Below are 14053 nucleotides of genomic sequence, written 5' to 3'. Positions count from 1 at the left end.
GTTTTATAATAGAATAAAATGTATCTGATAAGTCTAATTTAAATTTTTATAATTTAACTGTGCAGCATTAGTCTGAGAAACAAGATCTAAAGCTGCATGATCTAATCTGGAGTTTCATGGATTTATCTGAAATAACTTCATTTCATTAATTTGAAATGTGTGCCAGGATATGACCTTTAATACTAGGGAGCCACTCATGCTTAGAATTCTCAGCACTTTCCCTTCAGTGAGGACACCCTGCAGCTCCACGTGTGTGAGCACAACACTGTGGGATCTACAGAGCAGCAGTAAATGCTCTTCCAAATTCAAATGCACATTATGTGGGCGTGCGGTATATGAGTAGGACATGAAAAAACTCCCACCTGTCCAGTCAGAAATAAACTTAACTCCTGAAAAGCATACCTAAGTTGAACATCAGATGCAACACTAATTTGCAGAGGTTCCCACAGCAGATAAAAAAAGGGGCTGATTTTATGTGCTGAGAGCAGATCATGTGTGAAAACTAAAGTTTTATATGGGTTGTAAGAAGATTAACTAATGTCTGGACAATGAGGAATTTTAAACGCTGGGCAGTCTATTCAGATTTTGCTGAAGACAATACAAATACTTATCAGAGCCTAATAATAAAAACAGGTTAAAAAACTTAATCATCAAGATGAAACATTTAGTAATGAGGTTTGTACAGCTTTTTGGAAAACACTGACTGGAAGTCCTAACAGACTAGAGATAGATTTTCAGTGTCAGGTGGTAACTTGGACATGGACATTAGTTTCCAGCCTTGATGGTGTAGCCACTGTTTATGATCAGCATTAAAACACAACTGCAACCCCCAGTCCTGGACAGGCTCAGGAGGCGGCTATCTGGAAAGAGAGGGAGGGGTTCAGGAGGCCAGCCCCCAGGTGATACATACGTTTGCACAACAGTGATGACGAGACAGTGGAAGTCTTTTCCAGCTTTACTGCACTGTAATTCTGGTTGCATGGCCAGGACGGCATGCTGCTTTCACAAGTTGTCTCCTTCCTGAGGGATTTGATCTTAGAAAAAGCCACTACCGCCTTCTTCACTGTGCCTTCACTTTTTTCTGGAGCCGGTCTCTTGTGCAGAGAAGAGCTTTTAATGCCTCCCTGGATAATCAGTAAATCCCCAATCATTAAGAAGGCCAGAAAGTACACCTCCACTTCATTTCACTGAGAAAGAAAGGTCATAATCCTATTTCTTCTTTGGGTCATCTACCCTGAGTCTGCACACCACATTTGCTCAGCAGCAGTCTGACTACCCTTGCACATCCAGCCAACCCTTACCACTCGCACCTCTTATTCAGGATTCCAACTTTTTGAGCGACAAGAAGATCCCTGACACAGAGGGATCCTTGCTGAGGTATGAGAGCAGTGACACAGGATGCAAGAAGAGCACAAATGATGTTTCTTTATCCTCTGCCACGCCCAGCGCATGCTTGGTGCTGCCATTCTCCTCCTGGGTGCAGCAGCAGCCACTTCTTTGTCAGTTCTATGATTCAAAACTACCAACTTTAAAAATTAAGTCACCTAAATGATACATATGCATTTGAAAATCATCAAGAAGACTCTCCAAACAGTGCTAGTTAATGCTTTGCTTGTCATAAATGTAATGTCAACCTGAGCCCCAGGACAGGCCTGGACAAGAACCTGTGATTTCCAGCCATCCCTGAATTCTCCCCAAATTCCACAGAGTACCAAAACAGGACAATCTTGGCACGAGCCAAGGGCAGTCTCCTCTAGCCGGAAGCAGGCCATGCCCAGAGTCCTTGGCATGAACAGAGGGCAGCATCTCCTGCCTGGAAGCAGGCATGAAGCACACCAAAACACCACTTCCAAGTGGGTGGGCCACCACAGCCACCACCACAGCCATGGCTGCTGCAAAAGCAGCTCAAGACCACCACAGTAGCAAAGCTGTCATGCAGGCAGCCCAACAGACCCTCGACTGCATTGACACAAGGAAAGCCACCAGTGGATTCTGGAAAAAGAAGAGTACATCCCTCTCTTTAAAGCCCACTCCAGAGTAACAGAAGAAGCAACTATTCTCTACCAGATGACCAGACATCAACATAGAGATACTAGAAATAAGAAAGTCCAAGAAAATGACACCACCAAAAGAATACAGTAATTCTGATATACCAGACCCTATATAGCAATAAGTCCTTTCAAGGACTGAAAGGGAATTCCAAGCAACAATCTTAAAGGAACTCACTGAGATAAGAGAAGACTCAGACAGCAAAATGAAATGAGAAAAAAATCTAGGATATAAGGAAGGAAGTTTACAAAGAGATTAATACCTTATAAAAGAATGAAGAGAACTCATGGAACTAAAAGATTCACTCAACAAAATAATACAACCAATAGCCTTAAGCAGCAGGACAGAACAAGCAGAAGAAATAATTTTCCATCTTGAAGACATACTTTTTAAAATTACCCAGGCAGGAAAAAAAAAAAAAAAGAAAGAAAGAAAGAAAAAGAAAGAAAGGAAAAAAAGAAAAGAAAAAAAAAAGTTCTTAAAAAGGAAAGCTAGCAGGCAACCTTAAACACACAAAAATTCAAATCAAGGGTGTTCAAGAAGAGGAGAAATGAAAAGGCATGGAAAACCTATCCAGTAAAATAATAATGGAAAACTTCCCAGGAACAGGGAGAGACATGGACCTTCAGACCCAGGAAGCTCAAAGATCCCCACACAGATTCACCCCAATAATCCTCTCCAAGACACACAACAGTCAAACTGGCAAAGCTCAAAGATAAAGAGAATATTTTAAAAGAAGCAGAAGAAAAGCATCAAGTCACCTTATAGGGAGCCCTTATCAGACTAACAGCAGACTTTTCAACAGTAACTCTGCAGGACAGAAGGAAGTGGGATGACATATTGAAAATAATGAAAGAAATAAACTGCCAGCCAAGCATACCATATGCAGCAAGGCTATCCCTCAGAAATGAGAGAGAAATAGTGTATTTTCCAGACAAAAACTGGGGGAGTTTACCACCACATCACCAGCCCTGTAAGAAATCCTCAAGGGAGTCCTACAGCAGCAATCCAAAAAATGTAATCACTCATCTTACTAGTTATAGTTCCGTTCAAACTGTTTCTTTCAAAATTCACTTTTAGTAGGTGCTGTGTTTCTAGGGATTCATTTATTTCATCTAATGATCTAATTTGTTGACCAACCATTATTCATAGTATACTCTTATAACCCTCTTGATTTCTGTAAATTTGATTTTAACAACACCTTTTGGTTTTGATTTTAGTTATTTGAGTCTTTCTTAGTCCATCTAGATAACGGTTGCCAGTTTTGTGGATTTCATCAAAGTACCAACATTTACTTTCATTGATTTTCCCATTTTTTCTATTTTCTGTTTCATTTTCTAAGCTCTAATTTTTATTATTTACATTCTTTGCTAGGTCTGGGCTTAGTTTGTTCATTTTCTCGTTTCCCAAGGTGCAAAGATAATTGTTGATTTGAGATCTTTCTTTTTCACTAATATTCACATTTGTATTAAATAAATTTCTAGTTTAGCAAAAAAACTGAAATAAAAAACAAGTAAATAAAAACAGGTAAGCTATGGAGACAGTAAAAAGATCAGAGGTTATGGAGGAGGAATGGATGAATAGGCAGAGCAGAGAGGATTTTAGGGTAATGAAAGTCTGCAACAGTACCATGGTAGATACATATCATTAAACATCTGTCCACACCCACAGAATACGCAAAAAAGTGTGAACTCTAATGTAAACTATGGTCTTTGGATGATAATGATGTGAAAATCCGTTTCATTAACTGTAACAAATGTACCACTTTGTTGGGCAATGTTGATAATGGGACAGGCTACACATGTGTGGGTCAGGGGTATACGTGGGAAATCACTGTACTTCCTGCTCAATATTGCTGTGAACCTAAAACTGCTCAACAAGTAAAGTCTATTAAAAAATAAATGAAAATAATAAACAAACAGTCCTTGTGAGTGAGGTCTCAAATGAAGAACGTAGCCTTGTCCAGAGCTCACCTCCCTCCCAACTGCCCTGTGTGTCTACTCTCTATACAAACTCCATCGGGTGACTGCCAACTCTTTTTTCAAGACTGCTGCCAGTGTCCTGAAGTCTTATGTTCTCCAGGCAGCAGTGAGTTGTCTGCTTTTGCTTTACTGCATTTACATGACTGAATTTCAGCTAGCGGGTAATAAAAAAACAAATACATGGAAAAGGTGGAAGACAAAAGTAAAGGTGCTACTATCTGCAGTACATCTGTACCTGCTGTCCCCTACATTCTACAGATAAATTAAAAAAAACAAGTCTCGGGGAGAAAACACTTTTACACAAATTTTGCTCCAATTGTTCAAGTGGCTGGTCTTAGCCAGCTTACCTGAACACCATCCTGTGGAAGTTGGAGCTTTTCTGGCTTCATCTTGATCTTCTCCTTAGATTTTGGCTTCTGTTCTTTGCCTGAACTTAGGCATTTCATAGTAACTTCAGCATGTGTAAGAATACTGTCCTTGCTGCAGTAGGCCAGGTTGGGCTGCACCACACTGGAGCGCCCAGGGTAGGTACACCTGGAGGTGCCCGGAGCCTCTACCACCTGTAGAGCAAAACAGGGAGCTTCAGACAGTGCGCTGGCCAATTTCAGCATTAAAGTGCTGTGTAAAATCACGATGTAGAATACCAAGCTCACGGTTTTTAATGAAGAGATACCAACAGTATTTTTAATATGAATAAAACCTTATTTTATGTATTCAAACTATATGAATGTATTTCACTGAGGCAAGGCATTCACATTTTAACTGTCCTTCACACCATCTGTGGTGGGCAGAACTCTGAGGTGACCCTCAGGACTCCGGCCCCTGGTACATGTCCTCTGTATAATTCCCTCCCCCTTGAGTGTGAGCAAGGTCCGTGGACATGATGAGATTTCATATCCACAAGCAGCTTCTGCTATACGGCAAATGTGCAGAGATGTAATCAAGGCCCCAAATGAGGTGACCAGAAAGGGCCTGACTTCATCAGGCAAAATCCCTTAAGAAAAACTGGCCTTTTCTTAAGAGAGGAGACTCCATATTACTGATTGTGAAATAAGCTGCCCCATATTGAGAGGGACAACCAAGGTTAGGATCTGAGTAAGGCTGCCAGATAATATACAGGACACACAACTAAATCTGAACTTCACATAAACAAAAAACATTTCATAAGTATGCCACAAAAATTGCATGGGACATACTTATATACTGAACAACATGAGCGCTTCTGCGCTTCTGGAAGGGGATCTTTCCCCTGCTGAGCCTCTGATGAGTGCCTGCAGTCCTGTTAAGACTCTGAGCAGAGGGTCCAGCTAATCCATGCTCAGGCTTGAGAGGTACCGAAACTGAGACCATAAATATGTGTTGTTCTAAGCTAAGTTTGTGGTAGTGTGTTATACAGTAACAGAAACCTAACACAGCACAAGAAGTACACTTGGTTGCTTCTGTTTTGATGGTCAAGACTAAATACACATGAATGCGTCCCTCAAGTGTACTTAAGTGAAAACTTATTTCTCAAATTAAATTATTAACATAGTTATTTTTCCTCCATAGAATCTATTTTACTGAGAATAAAATTTTATATAGGCTTAAGTCAAAGACACTGACAATAAAGACATGAAATAGATAATTTTCCTATTAATTTTTCTTAATGATTGTGACAGTAATGTCATATTTCCATTTAGTCCCTCTTAATACTTTCATGGTTCAGTCCTTATTCAAATGGCTCAGTCCCTCCACTTCCACCTTCCAGCTAACACAGTGCAAGAGTGTTCATAAGGCAGAGACACAGCAACCTCAAAGCTTCCTGCTCAGTTGGCCTCTGTTAGAAGACAAGCTGCCAGGGTAGGGGTGGGCCAGGGACTCAGTAAGGCCCAAAGGAAACATGCTCTGAGTCACACCCCCTCGTTGGCACTGGAATGGAGATTATGACAGCATGTGACAGCTCTCAACAGCAGAAGCTGACATATGTAGGAAAAATGATAAACAATCACAGCCCCAGAGGGGCATAAAAACCAAGTGGGAAGGAAAGTCAAGGAAAGAGCCGCAAGACAGAGAAGTGATACACTGAGGACAAGAAGTAGTGAGGGTTGGACTGATGCAGGCCCCACCACCACTCAGGGTTTCCCACACTGAGTTGGCACAAGAACCAAGAGGCAGCTCGAGAAGGTGTGTGTGGGCACATAGGGGGGCACATGCACTTAAGCAATTGACAAAGAATGCTGCTGATACACATAAAATACGTAAGTAACATCAAGAACATTGAAATAAAAGTGATTGTTAAGAATTAAGTGCACAACAGCAGACGAGGTAGGTACAGATGGTGTGGGCAGGAGACGGGGGCAGAGCTCCTGAGACCCCACTCCACATACACCAGCTGTCCTGGTAAAAATTAGCTTATTCCAAAACAAATTTTTCTAGCCTTGATATTTCTACCAATAGCAAGTCTGGAATCCATAAGGTCAACCCCTTAATATTTACCTCGGTAGGCAAAATACGCACAGGCTGGCAAAGCTTGAGTTTTTTCTTTCTGCTTGGATTTGCAGCTTTCTCAACTCTCCTCTTTATCTTTTGGTCTTCACTAGATTTTTGCTCCACTGTTCCTGTACTTGTAAAATCTGTGTCATCAGCATCTCCAGGTCTAAATTTAGTTTCCCGATGATCTGTGGTTTCTACATTAGTCTCATCCTGCACTTGCAGAACGGTGCAGTTTGGGCAGATATAATCTTCCCTGTTCCTTTCCAAAAGCCTTCCTCGAGCCTGAGAAGCGCTCCCACAATCGCCACGAAACCGTTCTTCACATCGGTCACAGCAACTCATAAACCTGAAATCACAAAACAGTGATATTAGGAATGGGACGTGAGGGACAAACACTCACTTTTTGACAAATTAAGAAGTCCAATTAGTTTTAACATTTTATTGCTTAGAAAATACCAATATAGAGAAATGTACAGAGAACAGAATGAAGAAGATGCATATGTCCCTCTCTTGATTTTATTAACATGCAAGTAAGTCATTTTTATCCTTTTTTGGCTGGAGTGAGCTATAGGGTTTCAAGGCATTGTACCCAAACTACTTCAGTGTACACTTCCTCAAAACAGCAGTGATGCCTTTGTCCCACCAAAAAGCCAACAGAGATTCCTTAACACCAAAGTCTAGCGAAGACTCTGAGCTGCCCCCAGGTCCACACTGGAGTTCAACCAGTCTGCACCTGGCCCTCTGCTGTCTCCCAAGGAACAGTCTAGGGGAGCACTCTCTGACAGATTACTGAGACCACGTGTGGTCTACTCGGCAGCCACTGGCTGCACATGGCTGGGTGGGGGCAGGGGATTCTCACCTCCTCCCATGCTCATCACTTTGACTGTAAACAGCCACATGTTGGGTGGCTACCACAGGGGAGGGGTGGCTCTAGGCAGGCCTTTCATTCCTTTTTTGATAATGATGTATTCGTCTTTTTTGAATGAACAAATTATTCATCCAGCCTAGCTTTGTAACATTTAAAATCAAAACAAATATAAACACTATTTTCACCACACAGATTTCTTTTAAAGCTGGGGCAGCCCATCCCTGTCCTCCCATGACCCACCTGTTGTTACGAGGCTGGAGACACATGCGGTCCAGGGTGTTTGGGTCGTGCAGCTCACATTCAGGCTTAGGCTTGCCCGAGTCCCTGCTCTCTTCACCTTTCACTTGCTGAGCTGCTGCCCTCTCCCGCTGACTCTCTTGGTCATCGGTCACTGACTGGGACACAACCCTCTGGACATTCTCTGGCTCTTGCTTGCTGGGCAGAGCATTCTCGACAGTAGTGCCTGCCTTGACATGCACAGTTTCTGTGGGATTCTCCTCCCGACGCTTCTTTCTCAGGTGATTCTGGATGCCTTTCAGGGGCCTGTCAGGTGGCTCTCGCTCTCGCTTTCTCCAAAGGTGATTCTGAAGCTCCTTCAAAGTCAGGCCATCACTGTCATTGTCAGAGGTGTCCTCCTTGTCCTCTCCTTCTGTGGCCTTTCCAGAAGAGGCAGGTCACTCCTGTACACTCAAGGAACCAGAGTGGGGACCACTTTTCATCTCAGAGGTACTTCCTACGCTCCCTTCCAAGGCAGTTTCAACATCTGGGACTGGACAAGATGTTGGCTCACTGGAATCCGCAAGGGAGACAGGAACATTCTGTCTTCCTTGGTGCTGAGCTGCTGTAAGGAATTCCTCCACCCGCTCGGTGCGCTGTGGCTGCCTCCCAGTGCATCCCAGGGCCAGGCTGTGCTGCTGCAGGGGCTGCTGCCCCAGCGAGCCTGCCTCCATGTCTCCCACACCCTCTCTAGCTTAGCAACAGTGGTTCTTCCAAATCCCCGGGTTTGGCTGAAGCCTTTCCTTGTCGGTTTGACAGTCTCAGGTGCCTCCGCACTGCTTGGGTCACCTTTATCTTCCATACCTAATGAGAAAATGTCATCACATCATTAGCAGCAAGCCACTGAGTGAAAAGATCACACAAACTCAACCGCACACAGGAGGGAGCATAACCTGCCTACATGTAAATAAGAGGAAATGGAACCATCCACCTTCTATCTACAAGACATGGAGCAGTGCAGCAGTCAGTCCTGTTAATCAGTGTTTCATGAAGTGTGGCGTGTGAGATGATTTCAAGAGACTCATTAAGGAAACTTCAATTAGTTACATATCTAATGTTTAGTAGGAAAAGACGGTCAGCAAGTCAAATGTGTCCTGCTGCCATTTACCTGCTTAGGACAAGGCTTTACAGAACATGGAGCAGGGAACATAGGAAGTAAGCACCAGCGTGAGTGGGGTAAGGACACGATCACTAGAGCGAGGTTGACAACCCACAAGGGGACTGGCCATGTCCACTCTGGGCTCTGGAGCCCTAGGCTGCTGACCACCCCCTGCTGGAGACCTCATGGAGGGGAGGAGCTCAGCTGAGCCCAGCTTTCAGCCACCCCCACCCAGGCCCAGGAGGGACACTGCTGTGGACCCTCCACAGCAGCCCTGACTCTAGCTAGTTCTCAATGACCCTCCTGGATGCCAAGTGGGAGGAGGACCACCCTGATTCCACATGGTTCAGAGATATGAAACGGGCCTTGTTTTAGTCCACTGAGTTTTAGGGATATTGTCCTCAGCGACAGATAACTTTAGACACCTAGAAAACACTGACCTAGGCAATAGCTTTAAGGTATACCATTCTTCTCTGTTTTTTTTCTTTCACTTTCTAATATATTCTTCTAAAGGGTCATGTTTGTGAAACTTTTACTCTTGTTTAAACCAACAAAACCTGAACAAGACGGTACAATGAGAATTATTTTCTAAGCTGTCCAGTCTTTAATCACATTTAAATATTAATTATGACTCTGGTTTATGCCATATTCCATCCGATGGGAAGGACAGGTATAAAATGAAAACCTTAAAACATATAAAATACACAAACTTTAAAATCACTTGCAACCTTTTTTTTCCTTCTTCTGTCTAAATGCTGTCATTTCCCAGTTTTCTGTCTAGCTATAGGTGCTGCCTGACTGCAAACCTGACCCACACACTCCTTGGTGACTCAGAAGCTGCTGAGGGGAGAATCAAACCCCTTCCTTACTCCCCCAACACAGCTGAACTAAACCAGCTGCCAAAGTGACCCAGCATCAGTGTGGAAATCCCAGACCCCTCCAGAGAATGCAGAGGAACCTCCATGATGGTGCCAAACACAAAGGGGGGGCTTTCCCATGCCAGCTGGGGATCCAAAGCAAGTCACAATCCAGGAGGCAACGCTGACCTCAAAAGTTGTGGGTTTTAAATGTGAGAAATAACATGAAATGCAGAGACCTGCTCCTTATAAATATATACAGCAGAGCAGTTATTATATTACAGTATTAGCTTATAATTACAATATAATCATATGTTAAATCACAATTGCTTACTCATTCTCTCTATAAATTTTACTTTTTGGAAAAAAAATTTTCTGCTTCCATAAATCAGCAAATTTGCAGCAAATTTGATAGACATCTTGAAAGTGGATCAAGTTTCAATTCGCATACAACACACTTTGAATTTCTACTAAACACAGCCTGAGGAGCCTTCACCAACAAGGCATATGGATGCAGTCCACCCACCGCTGCAACCTGCCTCCATGGGGATGGCTTCCTGCAGGAAGAATGAAGGAACATTGTGAATCAAATATTTGTTTTTGTTTTTTGGGTGGCTGGCTGGTAAGGATATCCAAACCCTTGACTTTGGTATTAGCACCTGAATCTAATTCTCACAAATAATTAAACACAACTAAAAACTTTAGGCTAAAGTTTAGAATATTTCAAATAAACATGAATGGTACATTAAATCAGTTTCTTTACACATATTGCCACTTTAGAAATGCTAAATACAGACTTAAGTTAAAATTTAATTGCTACTGTTTAACACAATTGATACTTTACCTGCCAAACACTGAAAACTTGGACAATTTTTCTCCTGGAATCAGAAATACAACAAAAAACCTGGCCGATGAAATCTTTTGGTCCAAATAGACAACCAGGCCTCACATCACTGTTGTCAGTCACTGTTCACAAGTAACAGGATTCATGTTTTCAACAACTCAAATATCTAGAGACTACTCCCATGGAGTAAGTTCCTAAAAGAAAACATAAAAACAAAAAATTACGGCTCTTAAATACCTGTAACTAAAACCGCATATCAGTAGTTTTAAAATAAAAAGGCACCAAAATTTGAGTGATCTTATATTTGAGTGTACATTATGTCAACCAGAAGACACCCAGGGAGTTAGGAAAAAAAAAAAAATACAACACCCTCTCCTTTAAGGACTTTTACATAGAAAAGCATACATTATCACTACACTCTGAGAGAAGGTTCTAGGACAGCCCAGAAGGAGAGGCCAGTCTTGGACTTGCTCAGGGGAGGCTGGCAGAGGTGCAGGAGATGAGGGCTCAGAGATCAGCCATCCAGCATCAGCTTTTTTCCCGGTATGAGCCTGGTCTTGGGATGAACCCAGCTCAATAAAACCCAATGCAGAGCAGAGAAACGTGAACAAAATGTGAAAAGGGTGAACAAAATTATATATAAATTTAATTATTCAAAAATTCTCAATATTGTCACTATGTCATCATTTTAATTAAAAACCTAAGAAAATTTTTAGACTAGTGTTTATGATTACTGAACACCAACATTCCACAGTTCACCTACATGTACTTAAAAAACATTTCTCCTTGTAGAGTCTCTCAATAGCCACATCCTAAACATTCACTCAACAGGCCTTTATTTCCAGCTAGGACCAGAATTTCTACTTTTTCTAGCACATCTGCCCGAGAGCCCACCCTCCTGAGCAGTGCTTACCACCTCCTAACTTCTCACCTGCTCCAGCTGCCTCCTCTAACTGTGGTCTCCCTGGTGACCTCGGAACAGAGAGGCAAACATTCCGCCTCATCCTTTTAAAGAGACGGTGACCATTAAGACTTCAGAGTTCACCAACTAGCCCAATAACAACACCATAGTCATATAATCTCTTCAATGAAGTAAACCTACCCTTAAAATGATTGTTTTAAGAATTCAGAAACTATTTGGTAATACACTTTTATATTTCACAATACTGAACATTTATAAAAGCAAAGAAATCGATATGTTCTCAGGAATGAAAAACCATTTTAAAAAATTCAATTTATTTGTTAATCTGAAAAATAAACATGTTTCTGGATTTGATTTGAGTTCTGAATTATAAATCAGAAAAAAATATAGTTATTTTAGTTAAGTACAATGAGATAAAGGACATACTTAGAATAGCATAGACCATTTTAAACATGCAAAATTGATTTTTCATAATTTCTTCAACACAAAAAATCTAATATGAAATTTCACTTAGCTTGAGAAATAAAAACATGAATATCAAGTCAAAAATTTTTTTAAAAAATGTTAAATATCCAACACAACTCAGAATTACTACATTACTCTGCCCACTACCCAGCACATTACAGGTGGAATGTGGTCAAACACATCATATTAACAAAAAAATTTTTTTTCCAGAAAGGAAGAGAAAAGTGGGCATCTCTGAAACTGGGAAAGTAAACTGTAGGGTAACACTGAATGTACTGAACTCAAAGTTATTTTTCTAAGCACACATTTTTTCTCAGCTGAAAACTCCATCTCCTACTAACTCAAGAAGTCAGGATAACGCTACAAAATCTTGGGTTAAAAAATAAATATATATTTGTGCACGTGTATATATGTATGTGTGATAGTAGTCTAGACTTAATAGGTCTAGACTATTCTTAATAGGTCTGTTAACAACAAAGCCTGCAACAAAAAGGCTGGAAAGTGACAATTCAAGCAAGGACATGTGGCTGATCTTCACACTTCAGCTCTCAAACTTTTTCTCAGGGCTCCTTTATACTCTTAAAAGTTGAGGACCACAAAGAGCTTTGTTTAAGGGGTCTTCAAAAAGCTGATGGAAAGATTACCATTATCTTTTAATTCTGTTTTTCCATGAACTGTTTAAAACACTCTCATATATTCATTGATATTTCCTAAATTTTAAATATTAAAAAATAAACCCATTATACATGCACACTTTTTAAATAAAAAAGTAACATTATCTCTAAAATAATTACAGCCAGAGTGGCACTGTTTTATATTTTTGCAAATCTCTGTCTTAATAGAGGACATTGGGACTTCAAGTCTCCTTCTGCAGTCAGTCCACATATTCTGTGGGTGAAAAAATGAGAGAAAATCCTGCCTCATACAGATGTCATTAAGAATGGAGGAGCATTTTACAATATTTTCACATAATTATGGATGTTCTTTGATGCTATACGAAATCTTAACAAGTAGTAGTTTCATAAAAGTTTGCTGCAACATGGAATCTGAAACCATATGAATGAACTTTTCACACTTTTCTAAACTAAAACCCACTGTTTTGCACTTTAAACATATCTTTTACTCATATGTGTTGGTCATCTGGAAACACTGGTTCATCAAGTTTTGGGCAGAGATGCCAAATGTCAACACATTTCATTAGATGATGTATTAGTCCGTTTTGTGTTGCTATAACAGAATTACCTGAGATTGGGTAATTTATAAAGGAAAGAGGTTTATAAGGCTTACGATTCTGGGACAACTGTGTTTCGCATGGGCCTTCAGGCTGCTTCTACTCATGGCAGAAAAGTGGCAGGCAGCTGGCGGGTACAAGCAGATCACATGGTGAGAGAAGAAGCAAGAGAGAGAGAAGTGAGAGAGAGAGGAGATGCCAGGGTCTTTTAAACAATGAGCTCTCGTGGCAACTAACAGAGTGAGAACTCACTCATTTATCCCCCCTCCCCCAGGGAGAACATGAATCCATTCATGAGGGATCCGCCCCCACGACTCAATCAGTTTCCAACACTGCCACATTGGGGATCAAAATTGCACATGAGTTTTGGAGGGAACAACACATCCAAACTCCATCAGAGGGTATTAAAAAAACACATTTGTTAATGTCACTTCCAACCTCCTCAGAAGTCTTTAATTACTGGGAAGACATCATCAAAGTCATGATGGCAGATACAAATTTCCCAGAATTCTAATTTTTGCATGAAAGCTTGAACTGTATCATTAGTAGCAAATACTGTCCATTGCTTTCCTTGAGACTCACATCATTCATTTTGGGGAAAAGATTTACCAAATAGAGTTGCAAAAGTGCCGTCTGTCTGCTGTCATGCCCAGGAGGGCTGGCTTCCCTGAGATGTAGCTGAACAGCTCAGGACTCAGCCAGTCCCACCATAGCCTTCCTGGAAATGCCACCCCCGGATACAGCAGATGTCCTGTATACTTGTCCCTTCATCACAGGGACAGGTGAAAAGATGTCTATCTTAGGGTTGAGACTTACTAAAATTAATATTTACTGCTTCATCAAGGACTCCCAGAAGGGAAACTGGCATATTTTAACCACCCAGTGCATGGCGGGGAAGAGCACAAAGCACCTGCGCTCTGATCCGCCTCTGCACCACAGTGCACATGTCAGCTCACAGTGCCCGGCTGCTGCTGCGCAGCTAGTTTTG

At 41.4% G+C, this 14053-nt stretch overlaps 1 protein-coding gene across 1 annotated transcript in view; it reads right to left on the bottom strand.

The window, feature by feature from the left end:
• Window positions 1-8449, bottom strand: part of LOC134374585 (death-inducer obliterator 1-like) — a 29829-nt gene extending 21380 nt beyond the window's left edge. The window contains 5 exon segments of the mRNA XM_063092393.1: window positions 911-1124; window positions 4379-4591; window positions 6528-6849; window positions 7612-8339; window positions 8342-8449. Of these exon segments, the coding sequence (XP_062948463.1) occupies window positions 911-1124; window positions 4379-4591; window positions 6528-6849; window positions 7612-8339; window positions 8342-8449 (1585 nt within the window).
• Window positions 8450-14053: the final 5604 nt, after the last annotated feature.

The sequence above is a fragment of the Cynocephalus volans genome, chromosome 4 (genome assembly GCF_027409185.1).
Source record: "Cynocephalus volans isolate mCynVol1 chromosome 4, mCynVol1.pri, whole genome shotgun sequence".
Taxonomy (NCBI): domain Eukaryota; kingdom Metazoa; phylum Chordata; class Mammalia; order Dermoptera; family Cynocephalidae; genus Cynocephalus; species Cynocephalus volans.
The sequence above is the reverse complement of the archived record's forward strand: the minus strand, read 5'-3'. Positions and strand labels throughout refer to the sequence as shown.